General features: G+C 56.5%; 2 protein-coding genes across 9 annotated transcripts in view; one reads left to right on the top strand and one right to left on the bottom strand.

Annotated features, from left to right (window-relative positions):
* The first annotated feature begins 1,461 nt into the window (after positions 1-1,461).
* On the top strand, positions 1,462-17,542 carry SETDB1 (SET domain bifurcated histone lysine methyltransferase 1). Of its 8 annotated transcripts, none has more exons than XM_072358669.1 (22): positions 1,462-1,601; positions 2,497-2,713; positions 3,015-3,190; positions 3,748-3,785; positions 3,917-4,016; positions 4,439-4,600; positions 4,693-4,894; positions 6,245-6,318; positions 6,625-6,815; positions 7,456-7,585; positions 7,909-8,047; positions 10,203-10,352; positions 10,881-11,477; positions 11,676-11,792; positions 12,128-12,297; positions 12,452-13,026; positions 13,214-13,242; positions 13,443-13,575; positions 14,107-14,263; positions 14,415-14,626; positions 16,669-16,757; positions 17,004-17,542. In XM_072358669.1, the coding sequence occupies exons 1-22, from the start codon at positions 1,583-1,585 to the stop codon at positions 17,119-17,121; spliced, it is 3,795 nt and encodes a 1,264-aa protein (XP_072214770.1). In that variant the 5' UTR covers positions 1,462-1,582; the 3' UTR covers positions 17,122-17,542. The 8 variants fall into 8 exon arrangements, with proteins under 8 accessions (XP_072214770.1, XP_072214765.1, XP_072214773.1 ...); XM_072358664.1 differs by having other exon boundaries at positions 7,408-7,585; XM_072358666.1 differs by having other exon boundaries at positions 1,484-1,605; positions 7,408-7,585.
* CERS2 (ceramide synthase 2) overlaps positions 17,514-22,146 on the bottom strand; it is a 7,955-nt gene continuing 3,322 nt past the window's right edge. The window contains 9 exon segments of the mRNA XM_072358673.1: positions 17,514-18,298; positions 19,020-19,144; positions 19,147-19,172; positions 19,266-19,372; positions 20,489-20,617; positions 20,751-20,843; positions 21,047-21,097; positions 21,200-21,257; positions 21,422-21,540. Coding sequence (XP_072214774.1) covers positions 18,164-18,298; positions 19,020-19,144; positions 19,147-19,172; positions 19,266-19,372; positions 20,489-20,617; positions 20,751-20,843; positions 21,047-21,097; positions 21,200-21,257; positions 21,422-21,540 — 843 coding nt within the window. The 3' untranslated portion in view covers positions 17,514-18,163.

Raw genomic sequence — 22,146 nt, 5'->3', positions numbered from 1 at the left:
CCCTTCCCTTCCCTTCCCTTCCCTTCCCTTCCCACCTCTGTTTGCTTAGCATGGCTTTCCCACACGCTCCTTGTCCTCTCCTAACCCGAGCCACATCTGCTGGCCCCACTGATCCTTCCAGCTCCCTTCCAGCTTGAGATACCCTATCACCCCATAGTTATATGATCCCACCGTTCCCTGATCCTCTGGTTCTATGGGGGCTCATCCACATCCTGCCGTGCTTAACAACCACCCGAGCAGCGTGGCTGTAAGCAGCACGTAATGGGATATTGGAACCTGGAAAGAGGGGAGGCCGTACAGGGAAGCTGGAAGGGATGCCACAAGGAACAGCGTCGTGCTTTGTCCTATGACGGCTGCTTGTTCCTCCTGTGCCCTGCAGGGATGTGGCTGAAAGCCTGACTGCTGCCCTCATGGCCATCGACGTGGATCAAGGCTTCGCCATCGCCTTCGTGGTGCTCACCTGCCTCTTCCTCCTGGCCGTGATGCTGCGCTGCGCCAAGCTCATCATCGACCCCTACAGCGCCATCCCCACCTCCACCTGGGAGGAGGAGCAGATCAACTGAGCCCCCCCAGCTCCCCCCACACACACTTTATTCCCAGCATGGAGACTCACAGACCCCACTGGGTGCTCCCAGAGCCTCATCCCAACACCGCAGGGCTCCAATAGAAACAGAGAATGGCTCAGGTTGGAAAAGACATTAAAGACCAGCAAGTCTCCATTGCCCCATAGGCACCCCAGGGCCCTATATCTCTCTGTGGCCCCCTGCCGGCCCTATATCTCTCTGAGACCCCCTGCCGGCCCTATATCTCTCTGCGACCCCCTGCCGGCCCTATATCTCTCTGCGACCCCCTGCCGGCCCTATATGTCTCTGCGACCCCCTGCCGGCCCTATATCTCTCTGCGGCCCCCTGCCGGCCCTATATCTCTCTGCGACCCCCTGCCGGCCCTATATCTCTCTGAGACCCCCTGCCGGCCCTATATCTCTCTGTGGCCCCCTGCCGGCCCTATATCTCTCTGAGACCCCCTGCCGGCCCTATATCTCTCTGCGACCCCCTGTCGGCCCTATATCTCTCTGAGACCCCCTGAGGACCCTATATATCTCTGAGACCCCCTGTCGGCCCTATATCTCTCTGAGACCTCCTACCGGCCCTATATCTCCCTGTGGCCCCCTGTCGGCCCTATATCTCTCTGAGGCCTCCTACCGGCCCTATATCTCTCTGTGGCCCCCTGCCATCCTCCCCTTCCCTTCCTCAGACCCCACAGGACCCCCCTCCGGCCCTGCCCCCCTCTCTCCTATAGATGGCAGCACCGAGCCTTTTAAGGGATGCGGCCCCTTTAAGGCTCCTCCCCCCAGCCTCCCTTCTTGCACATGCGCAGTACCTCACTTCCGGCTCTCCGTACGGCGGCCCGCCTTTTGCGCATGCGTAGAACGACGCCGGCCTCAGCGCCATAGAATCGGGACTTCCTCTGACTACCGGAAGTGACGACAAGCAGCTTCCGGCCTGACGCCCCCCCACCCCCCCGGCCCTTCCTCAGCCTCCATCCCGGCTCTGGGGGGTCGGGGCTGGGCCGCGGGGCCGGGATGAGCGCGGGGACAGCGGGTCGGTGAGGAGGGGGGGGGTCGGTGAGGCCCTCGGGAGGGAGCGGGGGGGGTCGTGGGCCGGCTGAGGGGGGTCTGGAAGGGGGGGGGGGATGAGGAGAGCTGAGGCCTGTTTGGGCCTATTTGGGCCTGTTTGGGCCTATTTGGGCCTGTTTGGGCTTATTTGGGCCTGTTTGGGCTTATTTGGGCCTATTTGGGTCTGTTTGGGCTTGTTTGGGTCTATTTGGGCCTGTTTGGGCCTGTTTGGGCCTGTTTGGGTCTATTTGGGCCTGTTTGGGCCTATTTGGGCTTATTTGGGTCTATTTGGGCCTGTTTGGGCCTATTTGGGCGTGTTTGGGTCTATTTGGGCCTGTTTGGGCTTATTTGGGCTTGTTTGGGACTATTTGGGCTTATTTGGGCCTATTTGGGTCTATTTGGGCTTGTTTGGGCCTGTTTGGGCCTATTTGGGCCTATTTGGGCTTATTTGGTCCTGTTTGGGCCTATTTGGGTCTGTTTGGGCCTGTTTGGGCCTATTTGGGCCTATTTGGGCCTTTTTGGGCCTATTTGGGCCTGTTCGGGCCTATTTGGGTCTATTTGGGCCTGTTCGGGCCTATTTGGGTCTATTTGGGCCTGTTCGGGCCTATTTGGGTCTATTTGGGCCTGTTTGGGCCTGTTTGGGCCTATTTGGGTCTATTTGGGCTGGGAGGAGCGCTGTGTGTGACCTCAACATGGCGGTGTCACCCAGGCAGTCCCCATTGAGCTGTGTGGCCCCTCTGTGTTGCCCCCCTTTATCCTCCCGGCCCTTCATCTCTTTGCATTAGCGGGGATGAAGGGGAGAAACGTGAGCTGTAGGGCTTAGCAGAGCAATGGGGGGGAACAAACATCATCCTCACCTCTCTGCGGTTCCCCGGCTGCAGCAGAAATGGATTCGCAGGACATGAAAGAGCTGCAAGAAGAAGTGATGGAGGAGATGGGAATCTCCATGGAGGAGCTGCAGGCCATCATCAACCAGGAGCTGGAGAAGTGTGAGTACGTGAAGCAGAAGAAGCAGCAGCTGGAGGAGCTGGAGATGTACGTGAAGCAGAAGGAGGAAGAGGTGGCTCACGTTGACCGGCTCTTTGATGATGCTTGGAGGTGAGAGCGTTGTGATTATGTGTCTGAGTTGGGGCTCAGAGAGCAGAGATGGGGCAGGTTGGGTGGCAAAGCCTGATGTGCTGCCTGTTTCCCTTCCATGTAGATTGATACTGTACTGATTGACTTGTATGTGCTTACTGAGGACTTAGAATCCCTCTTGTGGATGCTTCTCCCTCACCTCCTGATGGCTGTGTTTAATAACCACCTCCCCAGTGGTTCCTGTTTCTCCCAGCCACACCTTGAGATATAAGATATCTTCATCTTTTCATGTCTCTCCCTCTTTCTTTCTTCCCATCCCCAGAGACTTTGATAAATGTGAGATGTTGGTAAAGGATTTGTATTCCAAGCTGGGCTTGGAGTACCGGGAGAGCAGCTCTGAGGAGGAGGACTTGGCTGCCAAACCCTCAGAAGTGATTGAGATCCCAGATGATGACGACGACGACGACGTCATGAGCATCGATTCGGGATGGAAGAACAGTTCAGTATCTTATTGTACCCCGTGGGGATGAGGAAGGAGAGGGGGATAGGAGTGTCCTGGAGCAGGAGGAGGATCAGAATAGGGGTACTGTAGAACTGCCCATCAGCCACAGTGGCCCTAAAGCAGATGGGAAGTGCCATTAGCTCACATGAGGGGCATCGCTGCTGTTATGCTCTTCCACGGCCTGTAACTGCCCCACAGTTCCTGGAGTTTAGGTTTGTTCAGGTGCTAAACTGGGGCTAATTGTTGTCCCCTTTGCTGTGGAGAAGCTGTAAGTGCAGCAAGAATGTCATAGAAAGGATAGGAAAGAAAACTGCCTTTTTAGAGTGGGTTTCCTGGCGGGACCAGATGATGCTTGTATGGTTGATGCTTGGTGGTTTAGTGGTTTGCTGTAGCTGTGGTGATGGGAGGGTGGTTGGACTAGATGGTCTTGTAGGTCCTTCCCAACCTTGTGATTCTATGACTCTGTGCTTCTCTCTGGTCCCTTTCAGTGACTTTCTAGGGCAGATTCTTCCTCCCCAGAACGTTTGAAATCACTTCTTTTCTCTCTAAACAGGTGATTCCAGCCCTAAAGTCGCCAAGGATCAGACTCTGGTGAGTTGACAAAGAACTGACCACGGGGCATTTCTGCAGTGGGGTTTTGCTGGCACACTCAGGACCTTGTTGTATTCAGTGGGGGTAGAAATCCACACTCCTTCATATTCTTCTCCTTTCCTCCCCTTCAGCTGCGGGAAGCCATGGCAGCAATGAGAAGATCTGCCCAGGATGTTCAGAAGTTTATGGATGCTGTGCACAGGAGAACAAACACTCAGGATCCATTGAAAGGTCAGCGTGAGCTTCGTGCAGCTGCCTGCTGTGTGCTGCCACTCGTATGAGCCTCAGCCTCGATGCTGCCTGAATCCTAAACCTGTTGGTTTTCAGTTTGGAAAGGAAAACCACAGCTCTGTTCTTTCCTATTTCCTCGGTGGGAAGATCCATGAGGGTGTGTGGATTCCAAAGTCCCATTTTGTTTCTTAAAACCCTTTTTAAATCCTAATACTGATGGTGGATTTCCCATAACGTGAGAGCTTTCCAATGCTGTGCCACCCTCCCTTGCTGATTGCTCCATCCTATAGAGCTGAGACCCTTTACTGGCTGTGGCAAAGGAAAGCACTCCCTGCTTTGGGTCTGACAGATGTGCTTCCAGTTGCCAAGTGTAGCAGAGTGAATCTCTGGGATGTTTCTAACCTGGCTGTTTTTGGGGGTAGATGCACAAAGCCCTCAGCAAACTCCTGCTGCTCTCCAGTCTTCTGGACCTGCTGTGGGTGATCTGAGCAATGATGGAGATCTGAGGGTTGGCATGAGGATCCTGGGCAAGAAGAGAACCAAAACGTGGCACAAAGGAACTCTGATTGCCATCCAGACGGTCGGTAGGTTCTAAGTGTGGGTCGGTGGTGCTGAGCTCTTTCTATATGGAATCACTGTGCCTTTATTGATCCTGCCCTGCTGAAATGCCTTCCAGGTGCTGGTAAGAAATACAAAGTGAAGTTTGACAATAAGGGGAAGAGTTTGCTTTCTGGCAATCACATCGCTTACGACTATCACCCCTCCCCGGATAAACATTACGTTGGGAGCAGAGTTGTGGCAAAATACAAAGATGGGGATCAAGTTTGGCTGTATGCTGGCATAGTGGCTGAAACACCGAACGTGAAGAACAAAGACAGGTATTTCCTTCTCCTCCACATCCATTTTGGTTTATTCCTTTTCTAATTAGAAGGAAGGAAACGTGCTGAAGTGGAAGTTAAATTGCTTTCTGACCTCCCCAGGGTTAGTGCTGGCTGTTGTTCCTTCGCTTTTTCTTACCCATGAAAGCTTTGGGTGGAACTTCTGTTCTATTATTCAGATCCCAGAGTCAGAACTTGGCTTTGGTAATACATTCAAATGATGATGCAGATATCAGCCTGCACTGCTCAGGGCGTGGAATGAGGAAGGAAGAGCCCTGAAGTGGTTTGTGCCAGCAGTGTTGTTTGGGCACGTAACAAGAAGCAGCAGCAGGTCTAAAGCAGTCCAATCAGCTGCATGCAGATGAGAGGCAGAGCTCCTTGGATGTGGTTTTTGGTTTGCGGGTTTTCTAAGAGGATTTCATCACCCTCCCACGCTCAGATGCGGCTCCTCCCAACTGTGTGAAGCTCCATCTGATAAGTGTGGGGATATCTGGGCAGAGCACCGCGCTTATTAGTCATGTTGAAATGTGCTCCTCCTGGCTGTTCTGCTCATCTCTCATAACCCCGGCGCAGCTCTGCATCCAAAAAGTGTTACTTGGGGGCACGCTTTTATTCTTAGCTTTTTTTCCTTATCTCTTTTCCTTCCCACTCACCTCCAGCCCTGGGCTTTTCCACATACACCTCCTGTATATCCCCCCACCCCCCAGCTCTCCCCTCGTGCTGCTCTCAGTCACAGCACGCAGCTCTTCTGTCCCAAAGGCTCTGACAATATCTTTGTGGAGATGAAGAGCAATTGAACTCTTTGTTTTTCCCATCATTTTAGCTCCTGTGGTGGAGGCGAAGAGGTTTGGAACTGGGGGGAGGGGAGGCATGGCTGTGCTGTGCTGCTTGAAAGCCTTTGGACAGCTTCTATGTGTTCTCTTTGGGGGTGCAGATGTAGTTCAGAGCTGGGGAGGGTGGTTCAGAAGCACCAAGGGAAGCAGCGATGCTGCAAAGCCCGGAGCTCTGGGCAGGAGGGAACAACAGGTCTGTCCATCCTCACGTGCCATGGGTCAGGACCCAGGGCATTTGGAGGTGGCAGAATGGGGTTTCTCTGCTTTCATTCAGTGGCATTTCCAAGCCCAGCACTAAACACCTCGTTCCCTGTCCAGGTTCTTGATTAAACATCTCCTTCTCTGTCCAGGTTCTTGTTTAAACATCTCCTTCTCTGTCCAGGTTCTTGATTAAACATCTCCTTCTCTGTCAGGTTCTTGATTAAACACCTCGTTCTCTGTCCAGGTTCTTGATTAAACACCTCGTTCTCTGTCCAGGTTCTTGATTAAACACCTCGTTCTCTGTGCTGTTGTCCAGGTTCTTGATCTTCTTTGATGATGGCTACGCTTCTTATGTCAAGGAGTGGGAGCTGTACCCGGTCTGCAGGCCACGTGAGTGACCTCTGCCTCTCCTATGTCCTAATGCTGGGGTTACTCAGGGTGCTGGTGGGCACACAAAAGAGCTTGTCTTGAGCATGGAGGTCACGCACGCCTCAGTGCTGTGCCTGTATGGATTTGCTTTGCATGCAGAGTGGGAGGAGGTGATGTTTTATTGCTTGCACAGCAGCCTGCTGCTGCTCCCTGGCATTGGCGTGGCTGTGTGCCTTGCTGCCCAGCCTGATGGCTCTTAGCAGAAATCCATTTGATAAAGAGCCAAAGGACTTTTCCCCAGCCTCGTTTCTCCCCCTTTCTGTACAGTTAAGAAGACGTGGGAGGACATAGAGGATGTGTCGTGCCGGGACTTCATTGAGGAGTACATCAGTGCTTACCCCAACCGGCCCATGGTGCTGCTAAAGAATGGCCAGCTGATCAAAACCGAATGGGAAGGGACCTGGTGGAAATCCAGGGTGGAAGAAGTGGACAGCAGTCTGGTCAAAATCCTCTTCCTGGTACGGCTGTTTCTCCTTTCCCATCGAGGGGGAGGACGGGGGGGGGGGTGTTTGTGTGTGAGAGCTGAACCTGTGGGCCCTGAGCGAACCCAGTTTCCTTGCTGGTGTCAGATGGGGCTCTGGAGCAGGCACACGTTTTGCTAATCTCTGCTTTGCTGGAAAGGCGAAGCTTTTCTTTGCATGATGAAAGCTCTAAAAGCCCTTCTAATTGCGGTTTGCTCCCACAGTTGCACATGCAAAGTGCTTTATAACTGCACACACATCTGCAGCAGTTCTGTCCTGGTCCTTTCCTGCTCTAAGCTCTCAGCAGCACCTTCTGTTCCATAGCAGTGCTGCTCTGAGAAGCTGAGCAGGAGCTGCAGTAATCTGGCTCAACTTGTGCACATTGCAGCAGAGGAGCAGCCGCTGGGTCTGCTTGCTTCCCTTCCTGTCTAAATAACTGCACTTGGGCATGATTCACTGTTTGCTGCCTTTGCTTTCAGCTGCATGACCTTCCATAAGCCTTCACATCAATGCTTTACCTCTTCTCAGTTAGGTTCTGTTGGCTTGAAAAGCATCACTAACGTTTGCTGGCTCTGCATCCCTTGTCTAGGAAGCTCTTGCTGTAGATGCTGTGAGTGTTGCATTCTCCTTGCTGCAGGATGACAAACGCTGTGAGTGGATTTACCGGGGATCCACACGCCTCGAGCCCATGTTCAGCATGAAAACCTCCACTGCCTCCACCCAGGAAAAGAAGCAGAGTGGACAGGCAAGGACCCGGCCCAATGTTGGTACGGAGCGTTTTTGCTTTCCTGTCTAACTGGGAATTCTGGGGTCCTTGTCTCTGTGTGTTTTTTATGGGGTAGTTTTAAGCAGAACTCGCAGAGATGTGGGATTTAAGGTGGGTTTTACCCGCTGGATGGAGCAGAAGCAGCAGAATCTGTCTGGCTTGATTGGTTGACTCAAAGCTTTGCCATTGGCCCCACTGTTAATGGCCAGCGCTTCTCTTCTGCTTGCCTTGGGGACCACATCAGTTTTGTGTGGCTAATGGGACAATCTCTGGCTGTTGTAAGGCCTTTGTGTTGATTCTGAGCTCTTTTATTCCTCCCCCAAGGCGCTGTACGGAGCAAAGGCCCCGTAGTTCAATATACACAAGATCTGACCGGTGCTGGAACCCAATACAAACCTCTGGAGCAGATGCAGTCAGCCTCCCTGGCAGCACAACCCACTTCTCCGCAGCACACAGAGATGGAGTAAGTACTCAAATCACTTCTCTGCTTCTTTGCGTTCCGTCTGCAGTGCTCAGCCCTTTGGGGCACTGCCTTTCCTGCATAGCAATGCCTTCAGCTGCAGATTTCTGCCTGTGCAGACGTTTCTAGTTTTGCTTCTGGGGAGAACCAAAGAGGAAAGGCTGGCAGGAGGAGATTAGGGGGCGGGGGAGCTGAGAGCTGAGCACCCCTGAGCCAGAATGCCCACTGTTAGCCAGGGCTAAAGGCTTTGCGCACGCTGCATTTCCAACTTAGAAAGCTTGCTGCCTCTCTTCTGAAAATCTGAATTGCTCCCTCGTGTCACGTCCAGGCTTTGGTCCTCGGCTGCCTTGCATTCCTCTGCTTGGACCGACCTGCTCACAGAACTCAATGGCTTACAGAGCACTGAGAACTCAGGATCAGCTCTTGGTCCAGGTGATTGTGGACCAAATGTGTTCATTCTGAGTTCCATCCGAGCTCCCCACGTATCTCCTGCTGTTGGGGGTCCGGGGGGGACCACCGTGGAGGGCCAGGACGGTGCTGAAGGAGGCCTGGATGGAGGAAGGACTCAGCCTGGTGATGAAGGGAACATGTCTGAGAACACTGAGTGCGTGCTCTGGGACCCCGAGAGCCTTACAGGGGAGAGGGAAGCTGCCCTGGTTCATTTTTGTCACCACTGTGGATATCCCATCCGAATTTATGGACGCCTGACCCCCTGTCTGCACGTTTTCTGCTGTCACTGCGTTTTACTGCATGGGCTGAAAGGCAAAAGGAGATGCCCCAGCTGTGAGGAACCCGTGCAGCACGTGAAGTTTTACTCACCGGATGCTCTGTAGGTGTAGCAGCGTGTAAGAACCCCATCTGCCCCCAGAAGCTCCATTCTCAGCGTGGGGCTCCCCTCTAAATGCAGTGTGGTGTGACTCGTGCTGCTCCTGGATGTGGGGATTCAATAGGAAACGATCATCTTGCACCAACCTGACCGAGATTTGAGAACTGAAGCTTCAAGCAGAACCCCTCTTCTCCAGCAGAACCCAAAGGAGAGATGCTCTGCCAAGGGAGGTGGTTCCCCCCCAGAAAGCAGTGCTGGCTCCCCCAGGAGATGGGGGAGGGGGGCAGTGGGGCACCCTGAGCTGCCTGGGGGCACAACAGGAAGGTACTGAACTGGATGCTCAGGATCTGCAGGCTTCAGTCTCTCTGCCCAACAAATCCCTCCGTTCCCATTTAACCATCCTCACAGAAACACTTTTTCTTCCCTCTCCTGCTCTGACTTCAGGATCTTGTTGTCAGATCGAATCAAGCAGACACTACAGACGTTTCCTTACCCTGCCTTTAAGAATTAAGCTGTTTCAAAGCCAGCCCTTCTCCATTGCTGCCCTGAGGCAGCGTGTTGTGTCCCTGCAGGAACACTTTGGGGTTAAACGTTGTTTCTTAGATCATTAAAAGTGAGAGAACGGTTCCTTTGCTGCCCTGTTTTATTTGCTCTGAGGGAAGCTCAGCTCTCCTCCCCCTCCAGCCCCACTTTCAGCCTTGTTGTGGAGCTGCTCGTTGCTGTTCCTTTATATCACTGCTGACAGCAGCTTTGTTCTCTCGCTCCTGAAGTTCTTAGGTGTGCTTTACACCTCCCTTTCAAACAGAGCTTTGCTGCAGTTGCCAACCCCTCCGGCTTTCTGCCCTGATAACAGCTGTGTTTTTCCACTTGCAGGCTGGGCTGTGCTCAGTTTCAGCCATGGAAATGGACTGAGGATCTCTGCAGTTTCTCTCTGCTGCTGTGCATCCCCTGCAGGGCTGTCAGGGATCCCCCAGAGCCCCTCTGTGGGTGCTGCTGTTACATCCCCTTGTCTCATCTGACTTTGTTGCTTGGCACACGGACATAGGAGTGCTCTGTCCCTCTGATTCCTCCCACTGCTCGGTGCTGAGGCACAAACCCAGGCTCTGAGCTCTCCTTCCTGCTGGTGCGGGGTCTCTTTGTGCCCTGGAACAACCAGCTGTGTGTCAGCCCTCACTGTTGGGCTGCTGCAGGCTCGTTTATGCCATGTGAGCTCGGGTTTGCGCAGCTGTGAGGACGAACCTGCTCACTGTGTGTTGGCAGGATGCTGTCACTAAGCTGGGGGGAATTGGGCTGCTGCACCTCGCCAATTGCTGCCCTTTTTCCCTCCTGCAGGTGCTCTGACAGTCTGCTGGCCCAGTCGAGGAAGCAGGTGGCCAAGAAGAGCACATCCTTCCGTCCCGGATCGGGGCAGTCGTCACCTTCACCTCCTGTGCTGAGCGATGTACCTCCACCAGGAAGGGCAGCTGCAGCCCAGCAGCATCGGTGAGCAGAGCAGAGCCCTGGGCAGCGTGCAGTGCTGGGAGGGATTTGGGCTTGGGTTGGGTTTAGTTTTTGCCAGCTCCCAGTTGTCACCTCCTTACCTCGCTGTCCCTCCCAGACAACCGCTGGCTGCGTTTTGGCGTTGGTGTGAGCTCAGAAAGTCTCTTATCAGTCCAGCCCAATGCTCAGCCTCTGAAACCGCTTGTTTGCAGAGGGCTCGAGTTCCTATGAACGTTCTGAGGGGAGCTGGTGTTAATCTGTGTCTGCAGGTGGGGCAGCTTTGTGCCACAGCCCCGCAGCCACCCATCTGTGTGCCGTGAGGCCGCGGGCGGCTTCTTGCTCCCTCCTGCTCTCCCTTCTGGCGGTGCTTTTCAGTTCAGAAATGCCTGGCCATGCTCCCTCCCTCCCATTGGGAAACAGCAGCCGCCATGATGGCAATGAAGCCCCCAGAGCCCTATTGCAGGGCGAGAGGAGAAACAGAGCCCTTCCTGCAACCGTGGCTGCTCACTGTCCACTTTCCCCCATTGGCAGCTTCCCCAGCGGGCCGGCAGGCACCGCGCAGCCCTTCCATGGCATGATGGACCGCGTGCCCAACGAGCCGTCGTACCGCGCGCCACTGGAGAAGCTCTTCTACCTCCCCCACGTCTGCAGCTACACCTGCCTGTCCCGCGTGCGGCCCGTGCGCAGCGATCAGTACCGCAGCAAGAACCCGCTGCTCATCCCTCTGCTCTACGACTTCCGGAGGATGACGGCCCGTCGCAGGGTGAACCGTAAGATGGGCTTCCACGTCATCTACAAAACACCCTGCGGGCTTTGCCTGCGGAGCATGGCTGAGATCGAGCGTTACCTCTTCGAGACCGACTGCGACTTCCTCTTCCTGGAGATGTTCTGTTTGGATCCCTACGTCTTGGTGGACCGCAAGTTCCAGCCGTATAAACCTTATTATTACATTGCTGACATCACCAAGGGCCGCGAGGACGTGCCGCTGTCCTGCGTCAATGAGATCGACAGCACGCCACCACCACAAGTGGCCTACAGCAAAGAGCGCATCCCCGGCAAGGGGGTCTTCATCAACACGGGCTGGGAGTTCCTGGTGGGCTGCGACTGCAGGGACGGCTGCAGGGACAAGTAGGTGATGCTGCGGCTGCCCAGCTTTCCCTCCTGCTCAGCGCACTGCGTGGCCACGTTGGGCTGCGGCTTTGGGCCCTGCCTGCACACAGCAGGGCTCAGCTTTCCCTTCGTGCCAAACCGGTGTGCACAAATCAGTTCTCTCGGGGGCTCAGATGAGTTTGGTTGGTTTGTTATTTTCCCCCTCTCTGCTTGCAGGTCAAAGTGTGCCTGTCACCAGCTGACAGTCCAGGCGACCGGCTGCACCCCGGGAGGGCAGATCAACCCCAACTCGGGGTACCAGCACAAGAGACTGGAGGAGTGCCTCCCAACTGGGTGAGCGTGTACCCCCTCCATTGCCCTCCATTGCCCTCCATTGCCCTCCATTGCCCTCCATTGCCCTCCATTGCCCTCCATTGCCCTCCATTGCCCTCCATTGCCCTCCATTGCCCTCCATTGCCCTCCATTGCCCTCCATTGCCCTCCATTGCCCTCCATTGCCCTCCATTGCCCTCCATTGCCCTCCATTGCCCTCCATTGCCCTCCATTGCCCTCCATTGCCCTCCATTGCCCTCCCTCTCCCCCTCCCATCCCCTCGCCCTCAGACCTGCCTGCCTAAGGTGAGGGCAGCTCTTCTCTCAGACAGCTGACGCTGCTCCTCCTTTCTTTCAGGGTTTACGAGTGTAACAAGAGGTGCAAATGCAACGTCAACATGTGCACCAACCGCCTGGTCCAACACGGGCTGCAGGTCAGGCTGCAGCTGTTCAAGACTCAGAACAAGGGCTGGGGCATCCGCTGCCTTGATGACATTGCCAAGGGCTCCTTCGTCTGCATCTACGCAGGTAGGGCTGACAGCTTTGGCTGGAGATGGGTGCTGTGCAAAGCCAGGATCGTGCTCTATGGGGGCTGCTGTGTCCCACTGTGAGCCCAGCGGGGTTACAGCACCGTGGGGTATCGGAGGGACTGGAGACTCACACTTTGTTTCCTGCTGACCAGGGAAAATCCTCACGGACGACTTTGCCGACAAAGAAGGCTTAGAGATGGGGGATGAATACTTTGCCAACCTGGACCACATCGAGAGCGTGGAGAACTTCAAGGAGGGCTACGAGAGCGACGCCAAGTGCTCGTCCGACAGCAGCGGGGTGGACCTGAAGGACGACGAGGAGGACAACACGGGCACGGAGGAGCAGGAGGAGTCCAACGAGGACAGCTCTGATGACAACTTCTGCAAGGACGAGGGTTTCAACACCAGCTCGGTGTGGCGCAGCTACGCCACACGGCGACAAACCCGAGGCCAGAAGGAGAACGGGCTCTCAGAGACGGCCTCGAAAGACTCCGGGCTCACCCCGCGGGTCGGCCACGATGAGGCTGCAGCTGCTGCCTCCTGTAAACTGCCCGTGTCTGAGGAGAGCTCCAAGAACAAAGTGGCCTCGTGGCTCAGCTCCAACAGCGTGGCTGATGGCTTCCAGGACGACAGCACCTCGTCCTTTAAGATGAGCGAAGGCGGAGAGGCCAAAGGCTGCAGGGCTGATCCTGCCCCAGAGGGAGAGGCGAAGGCACTGAAGAAGGATGTGAGCTGGGGGGGGCTCAGCCTTGGGGTGGGGGGCGGTCTGTGCTCATCCTCTGCCTTGAGGAGGGGACATGGAGACCCACTGGATGGGGGGTGGGGGAGCTGTGGTGGTAAATGGGGCCTTTTGTAGCACCCCAAAACAACAAAAGAAGGAGGAATTTTCCTCATCCATGTTTCTTTTCCTGCAGGAACCCGAAGATTCATGCAGACCTTCCAGGTGAGGCTCCTTCCTTCCTATTTTTCCTTCTTATCATTTATTCTTGCCCAATTTGCTTTTGAATGAAGCCCCCCCCCCACCTCTGTTAGATGTCCTGATGGATCTGAGCAGCCGGGGGGAAAGGTTGGGAGCCAGAGGTGCTTTTCTCTTTGAGCTCTGCTTTCCCAACCAGCTCTGAGCTCTTCTCCTCCCCTTTGCAGGCTCAGCGACCTGGGCAGGATGTACGGCTACAACCCCAGCCCCCCTAAACTGGAAGGGGTGCGCAGACCCACCAGCAAAACAGCTCTGCTGCAGAGCAGGCGGCACTCGGCGCCCCTGCAGCTCCGTGCTGAGGTCAGCTGCCCCCAGGGACCCCCAAGCTGCCCTCTGTGCTTCTGTTTGTCACCTGCTGCTCTCACTTTGAGTGCCAGTGGTTCCTAATTGAGGTTAACGGGGAGTTCAGGCCGCCTTCTGGTTGATGTCTCTCCATTCTGAAGGCTCTGGGATTCAGCTTTTATGCAGGAGGGCGGCACGGTGCCCTGCTCTGCACCCTGGGCTTGAGCATGCTGTGCACTGAAAGGGGAGGGGTGGGGGGTCTTTGGGTTTGGGGTATTCCCAAACAGAGCCCATCCATCCCCAAGAGCTCCAGCACTGAGTGGCTTAGCCTGGTGCCAGCTTTCCTTTTGGGGTGGGGGGTTCCTCTACTAAGAGCTCTTGGAGAGGGGGAGCCCTTGGGGAGGGGGTGAGCCCTGGGGGAGCCCTTGGGGAGGGGGTGAGCCCTGGGGGAGCCCTTGGGGAGGGGGTGAGCCCTGGGGGAGCCCTTGGGGAGGGGAGGAGCCCTGGGGGAGCCCTCCCTGTGCTCAGGAGCTGTGATGGCACTTCCAGGATGTGCTGACCTTATCCAGCAGCACCGACAGTGATGGAGACAACGGGCCCAAGGTAGAAGGGCAGCCTCAGAGCGCCGCCAACGACAGCGACGACATCCAGACCATCTCATCCGGCTCTGAGGAAGAGGACGAGAAGAAGAATCTGTCTGGTTCAGGTGAGAGTAAAGGGAGGACAAAGGGCTGCCCCACGCTCATAGGGATGTAGGGGAGGAGGGGTGGGAAGGAGCCCACCGTGGGGTGCTGGGCTCCTGAGGTGGAAGCAGATGGAGGTGCTGACGCTGTGGGTTCCTCTTTGCCCTCCCTCAGGGCCCATGAAGAGGCAGGTGGCGGTGAAATCCACGCGAGGTTTTGCCCTGAAATCCACCCACGGCATCGCCATCAAATCCACCAACATGGCAGCAGCTGAGAAGGGAGACAGCGCTCCGGTGTGCAAAACCACGCGGCAGTTCTACGACGGAGAGGAGTCCTGTTACATCATCGATGCTAAACTGGAAGGGAACCTGGGCCGGTACCTCAACGTGAGCAAAGGGCTGAGGGAGGGATGGGAGGATGTGGGGTGAGGATGTGGGATGCACTGAGATAATATGGGGTGAGGATGTGGGATGCATTGAGATGATACGGGGTGAGGATGTGGGATGCACTGAGATGATACGGGGTGAGGATGTGGGATGCACTGAGATGATATGGGGTGAGGATGTGGGATGCATTGAGATGATAATGGGGTGAGGATGTGGGATGATGAGTGGGATGATGATGATGCAGTGGGGTGATGATGATGCAATAGGGTGATGCAGTGGGGTTAAGTAGTGGGATGCGTTGGGATGGATTGGGATGCATTGGGATGCACTGGGAAGCATTGGGACACAGGGGGATGCACTGGGATGATGTGGGGTGAGGATGATGAGTGGGATGGTGGTGATGCAGTAGGGTGATGCAGTGAGATTAAGTAGTGGGATGCGTTGGGAAGCATTGGGATCCATTGGGATGCACTGGGATGCATTGGGACGCACTGGGATGCACTGGGATGCATTGGGATGCTGTGGGATGATATGGGATGCACTGAGATGGTGCATTGGGATGCATTGGGATGATGTAGGATGATGTGAGATGATGATGTGGGGTGCATTGGGATGCACTGGAGTGATGTGGGATGATGTGGGGTGAGGATGATGAGTGGGATGATGGTGATGCAGTAGGGTGATGCAGTGGGATTAAGTAGTGGGATGCGTTGGGAAGCATTGGGATCCATTGGGATGCACTGGGATGCACTGGGATGCATTGGGACGCAGTGGGATGCACTGGGAAGCACTGGGACCCATTGGGATGCACTGGGATGCATTGGGATGGTGCGGTGGGATGGTGTAGGATGATGAGGGATGCACTGAGATGGTGCACTGGGATGCACTGGAGTGATGTGGGGATGCAGTGAGATGATGTGGGGTGCATTGGGGTGATGTGGGATGCATTGGGTTGCATTGGGATGATGTGGGATGCGCTGAAATGGTGCATTGGGATGCATTGGGATGGTGTAGGATGTTGTGAGATGATGATGTGGGGTGCATTAGGATGTTGTGGGGTGCATCGGGATGGATTGGGGTGATGTAGGATGTGAGATGATGATGAAGTGGGATGCATTGGGGTGATGTGAGATGATATGGGGTGCACTGGGGTGCTGTGGGATGCACTGGGATGCATTGGGAATGATATGGGATGCATTGGGTTGATGTGGGATGATGGTGTGGGATGCATTGGGTTGATATGGGGTGCATTGGGATGCATTGGGTTGATGTTGGATGATGCTGTGGGATGCTTTGGGGTGATATGGGATGCACTGGAGTGCATTGGGGTTCATTGGGTTGATATGGGATGCACTGGGATGCATTGGGGTTCATTGGGTTGATATGGGATGCATTGGGGTGCATTGGGATGCATTGGGTTGATGTTGGATGATGATCTGGGATGCATTGGGATGATATGGGGTGCATTGGGATGCATTGGGCTGATGTGGGGTGTATTGGGGTTCATTGGGTTGATGTGGGATGATGGTGTGGGATGCACTGGGGTGTATTGGGTTGATATGGGATGCATTGAGTTGATGTTGGATGATACTGTGGGATGCATTGGGGTGATATGGGATACATTGGGGTGCATTGGATTGATATGGGATGCATTGGGTTGATGTGGGATGATGGTATGGGATGCATTGGGGTGATATGGGATGCACTGGGATGCATTGGGTTGATATGGGGTGCATTGGGATGCATTGGGTTGATGTTGGATGATGCTGTGGGATGCATTGGGGTGATATGGGATGCATTGGGGTGCATTGGGGTTCACTGGGTTGACATGGGATGCACTGGGCTGCATTGGGGTGCATTGTGTTGACGTTGGATGATGGTGTGGGCTGCATTGGGTTGATATGGGCTGCATTGGGGTGCACTGGGCTGCATTGGGCTGCACTGTGCTGACGTGGGCCGCGTTGCTCTCAGCATTGCCTCTCATTAGTGAGTCTTTCTGCCCCCCATCTCACTCAGCACTCACAGCTCTGCTCCCTTTGCAGCACAGCTGCAGCCCCAACCTCTTCGTGCAGAACGTCTTTGTGGACACTCACGATCTCCGCTTCCCCTGGGTCGCCTTCTTCGCCAGCAAGTAAATATGGGGGGGGGGCTGCAATCTGTGGGTCAGGCCCTACAATCTGTGGGTCAGGCCCTGCCTGAGATATGGGGTGGAGGGGAGGGGGCTGAGCGAGGGTCCAGCACTGCAGGGCTTGGAGCCATCGCTATGGGGCAGCATTCAGCCCCCACTGCGCCCCATAGGAGTGGGTTGGATGTGTGTGTGTTGGGGGGGTCCCATTGGGGGAGCAGCATCTCCTCCATAGGCTGCCTTTTATTGCAGGAGGATCCGGGCTGGCACGGAGCTGACGTGGGATTATAACTACGAGGTGGGCAGCGTGGAAGGCAAAGAGCTGCTGTGCTGCTGCGGGGCCATTGAATGCAGAGGGAGGCTGCTGTGAGCATGGGGGGCTCCCATGGACTGAACTGTGAGCTGCTGGTTGGGGGGGGGGATTCAAAACCCCTCCCCTCTATCTGAACCTGTGCTGTTTTGGGGCTGGGGGCTGACCCTATAGAGCCCTCCCTGCTGTTCCTATTGCTGCCCCAATGGGGGGGTCCCATGGGGTTGAAAAGGGGGGGTTGGGGGAGGAGCCCCCCCCCCTCTATTCTGTGATGTAAAATATTGGTGTTATAAAGCAATAAAGTGGGGTTTTTCTACACCTTCATACAGCACAATGCCCCCCCAACACCCCCCCCCCCATTGGTTATTGATGGATTTAAGCACCGTTTCTCCTTATGAACTGGTTATTATTATTAATAATAATAATTGGTTTTTTTTTCTTTTCTTCCAACTTTATTAATATATAATTTCTTTAACTTTTTAAAAAAAAACAAAACAAAACCAGAAACAAAACTGACACATTTTGGTCTGATGGCGGTTAATGGTCCTTCCCACCCCCCCCCCCAATCCCCCAACCCTCATCTCCCCCCTTCATTGGCAGGACAGAGCCCCCCCACCCCCCCCCCCCTTAATAAATAGAAACTCATTGCTCATCGGTCCCCTCTGCCCCATGGGGGGGATTTGGGGGGGGGGGGCCCAGCTGAGCCCCACACTGACAGAGGAGGGACGGAGGGTGGGGGGCTGCAGCAGCGCTGACCCCACAGCTCCGTGTTGGCCCAAATCCTGGCACTTCATCTGCTCCTCCATTGGAGGGGGTTCGGGATGGGGGGGGGGTTTGGGGGGGGGTTCACCTCTTCACCCCCCCCCCCCCAGCCCCGCTCTGCCCCACCTCCCACAGCACTGAGATCAATGGGGGGGGTGGGGGTGCGGGGGGGGATGTGGGGGTGTTGAGGGCAGGAGCCGCCTCGGACCCCTTTAAGGCAGTGGGTGAAAGGCAAAGAGGGTTTGGGGGGGGGGGGAGGATGGAGGGGATGGGGACCCCCCCCCCCTGGCACTGTGTGTGACCCCCCCTGGCTGTTGGGGGGGGGGGGGGGGGGAGGCGCTCAGTCGTTCTTGCGGTGGTTGTTGTTGGTAGGATGGGGGGGGTGCCCGTTGGACAAGGGGCCGTTCTTCATCGCCTCCTCCTCCTCCTCTGAGTTATCCGTCTCCTCTCGGTCGCTCCTCTCATCCTCCACTACCTGAAATGGGGAGGGGGGGGGGGAATTAGGGTTAGGGTCACTCCCAGGGCAGCCCTACAGCCCCATTCAGCTGAACCCCCCCCCCCTTCAGAACCAGAGCTACAAACACCCCCAAGATGGGGGCAGTGGGACCCCCCCTCCCCTTACCTTCCCATTTAGGGGTCAGTGGGACCCCTCCCCACCCCCCTCTTTACCAATTAGGGGGCAGTGTGACCCCCCTCACCCCTTACTTCCCAATTAGGGGGCAGTGTGACCCCCCCACCTCCCTCTTTACCAATTAGGGGGCAGTGTGACCCCCCCTCCCCTTACCTTCCCAATTAGGGGCAGTGGGACCCCCCCCCCCCCTTTTTACCTTCCCAGTTAGGGGGCAGTGGGACCCCCCCCCTTTTTACCTTCCCAATTAGGGGCAGTGGGATCCCCCCCCCACCCCCCTCTTTACCATTTAAGGGGCAGTGTGACCCCCCTCACCCTTTACCTTCCCAATTAGGGGCAGTGTGACCCCCCACCCCCTTACCTTCCCAGTTAGGGGGCAGTGTGACCCCCCCCACCCCCCTCTTTACCATTGAAGGGGCAGTGTGACCCCCCTCACCCTTTACCTTCCCAATTAGGGGCAGTGTGACCCCACCCCCCCCCTCCCCTTACCTTCCCCGTTAGGGGTCAGTGGGACCCCCCCCCTTTTTACCTTCCCAATTAGGGGCAGTGGACCCCCCCCCCTTTTTACCTTTCCAGTTATGAACTTGTGTGCCATGCGGATGATGAGGAAGGCCCAGAAGATGTGCAGCAGCTGCAGCACTCCCATCATGATGTTAAAGAAGTAATAACCAAAGAAGGCCGGGTAGAGCTCCAGGGGTAAACCACAGTGCAGTGCATGATCCTATGGGGGGTGGTCTGCTGTTAGAGACCCCCATAGATGTATATATGGGGTGTCTCCCCCCTCCCCTTCATGCTGAGCCCCCCCAGCTCTCACCAGAAGGGCAGGATGACCAAACGGGTGACGATGAAGACGGCGGCGAAGACGATGAAGATGTTGTTGCAGGTGTTCCTCCAGTTGGCGTAATTGAACATCTTGGCAGACTAAAAGGGGGGGGGTGTAGGGTGAGAGGGGGTTGTAGGGTGAGGGAAGGTTTGTAGGGTGAGGGGGGGGTTTGTAGGGTGGGGAGGGGGGGGTTTATAGGGTGAGGGGGGGTTTGTAGGGTGGGGGGGGGTTGTAAGGTGGGGGGGGGTTTGTAGGATGAATGGGGGGTTATAGTGTGAGGGTTGTAGGGTGAGGGGGGGGTTTGTAGGGTGAGGGGTGGTTATAGGGTGAGGGGGGGGTTGTAGGATAAGGGGGGGGTTATAGGGTGAGGGGGGGTTATAGGGTGAGGGGGGGGTTATAGGGTGAGGGGGGAGTTGTAAAATAAGGGGGGGGTTATAGTGTGAGGGTTGTAGGGTGGGGGGGGGTTGTAGGGTGAGGGGAGGGTTGTAGGGTGAGGAGGGGGGTTGTAGGATGAATGGGGGGTTATAGTGTGAGGGTTGTAGGGTGAGGGGGGGTTTGTAGGGTGGGGGGGGTTTGTAGGGTGAGGGGGTTTGTAGGGTGAGGGGGGAGTTGTAGGGTGAGGGGGGTTTTTGTAGGGTGAGGGGGGGTTTGTAGGGTGAGGGGGGGGTTTGTAGGGTGAAGGGGGGGTTATAGTGTGAGAGTTGTAGGGTGAGGGAGGGGTTGTAGGGTGAGGGGGGGGTTGTAGGGTGAGGGAGGGGGTTTGTAGGGTGAGGGGGGGGTTGTAGGGTGAGGGAGGGGGTTTGTAGGGTGAGGGGGGGGTTTGTAGGGTGAGGGGTGGTTATAGGGTAAGGGGGGGGCTGTAGGGTGAGGGGGGGGTTATAGGGTGAGGGGGGGGGTTGTAGGGTGAGGAGGGGTTGTAGGGTGAGGGGGGGGGTTGTAGGGTGAGGAGGGGTTATAGTGTGAGGGTTGTAGGGTGAGGGGTGGTTATAGGGTAAGGGGGGGAGTTATAGGGTAAGGGGGGGGCTGTAGGGTGAGGGAGGGGTTTAGAGGATGAGGGGGGGACTTATAGGGTGAGGGAGGGTTTGTAGGGTGAGGGGGAGTTTGTAGGGTGAGGGGGGGGTTGTAGGATAAGGGGGGCTTTATAGGGTGAGGGAGGGGTTGGAGCAGCCCACAGGTGTGTGGGGTTGGATGCAGGATGAAGGGGCTGTTGGCACCTCCAGCAGGTAATCGGACGAGTCGTGCAGCGCCATGATGAGCGTCCCTGCACGGACGTAGTTGGCAAACCAGGAGAAGCTGATGAGGATGATGGTGGCCACGTGGTGGATGATTTGCTCCTTGAAGTCCTATGCAACATAAAGGGGGGGGGGGGTCACATCTCATCCCACCTCCTTCCCCATCCCGTCCCTCGAAAGTGACCCAAAATGGGGTTAAAGGGGGGGGGAGGTGGGGGGGATGTATATGAGGGGGGGGTCCCACCTTGCGCTTGACATCAGAAGCGATGCTGAAGAGCAGCGACCAATAGAAGGAGAGTTCGATCATGTAGTACCAGTACTGGGAGGGCAGGATGCTCTGAAAGACAAGGATGTGATTTAGGGGGGGGGGTCTGAGGGATCCCATCATCCACCCCCCCCCCAGCCCAAAAGGCATCAGCCAAACTCAGTGTGTGCAATGAGTTCGATCCCAGCCCTGTAGGGATGAAGGGAAGTGGGGGGGGATCCGATGTGGGGCAGCCCCACGGGGGTGGGAGTGGGGCAATGGGGGGGGGGGCTCACCTGGATGGGGTACCCCTTCCACACCTCCCGGAGGTCGTAGAACCACGGCTTCTGTGGGGGGGGGGAGACAGAGAGAGGCATTAATGGATGGGGGAGGGGGGACAGCAAGCAAAGGGAGGGGGGGAAAGGGGGGGAGGGGGGGGCACTACTCACATCCACTATGACAGCCATGCCAGCAATGAAAGCAAGAAGGTAAAACGTGAATCTCCAACTGGAAAAAGGAAGCAGACCGTGCTCAGCGGGGCAGGGGGGGGGGAGGGATGAGGATGGACCCAATGCCTTCACCCACACCCCCCCCCCATTAACACCATCATCCCATGGGGGTGGGCTGCACCCCCCCCCCCCATCATGTACCCGGATGGCAGCTGAGCTCACCTGGCCTCTCGGAACTTCTTGAGCAGGCTGGGCCGGTCCTGATTGCGGCGACGGCGGAACCAACGCTCCACCTGGCGCACGGAGCAGCCGCTCTGCCGGGACAGCAGCTCCACGTCGGCCTGCAGGTGGGAAGGAACAACAGGGGGGGGGGGGGCAGCATCATGGTGTCACCCCCCCCCCAAACCCTCCTCCTCCTCTCAGCCTCTTTGGTATCCCCCCCCCACCCCCATTTGGGGTCTCCCTCTCACCCCGCTTTGGGGTCCCCCCCCTCTCACCCCCTTTTGGGGTCCCCCCTCTCATCCCCCTTTGGGGTCCCCCTCTCACCCCCTTTTGGGGTCCCCCCCTCACCCCCCTTTGAAGTACCCCCTCTCAGCCCCCTTTGGGGTCCCCCCTCTCAGCCCCTTTGGGGTCCCCCCTCTCAGTCCCCTTCAGGGTCCCCCCCCTCAGCCCCTTCGGGGTCCCCCCTCTCACCCCCTTTTGGGTTCCCCATCTCACCCCCCTTCAGGGTCCCCCCTCTCACCCCCCTTTTGGGATCCCCCCCCTCACCCCCCACTTGGGGTCTCCCCCTCTCAGTCCCCTTTGGGATCTCCCTCTTACCCCCCTTTTGGGGTCCCCCTCCTCACCCCCCTTTGGGATCCCCCCCATCATCCCCCTTTGGTGTCCCCCCCTCTCAGCCCTTTTGGGGTCCCCCCCTCTCATCCCCTTTTGGGATCCCCCCCCTCACA

The sequence above is a fragment of the Excalfactoria chinensis genome, chromosome 32, assembly GCF_039878825.1.
Source record: "Excalfactoria chinensis isolate bCotChi1 chromosome 32, bCotChi1.hap2, whole genome shotgun sequence".
Classification (NCBI taxonomy): Eukaryota; Metazoa; Chordata; class Aves; order Galliformes; family Phasianidae; genus Excalfactoria; species Excalfactoria chinensis.
This window is presented reverse-complemented; position numbering and strand designations above follow the sequence as displayed.

What these genes read in the sequence shown, in the direction of transcription:
- SETDB1 (XM_072358664.1), top strand. An exon ending in GCTGCAGCCCAGCAGCATCG is followed by an intron (nt 10,353 to 10,880) that starts GTGAGCAGAGCA and finishes CCCCATTGGCAG; the next exon opens with CTTCCCCAGCGGGCCGGCAG. An exon ending in GTCGCCTTCTTCGCCAGCAA is followed by an intron (nt 16,758 to 17,003) that starts GTAAATATGGGG and finishes CTTTTATTGCAG; the next exon opens with GAGGATCCGGGCTGGCACGG.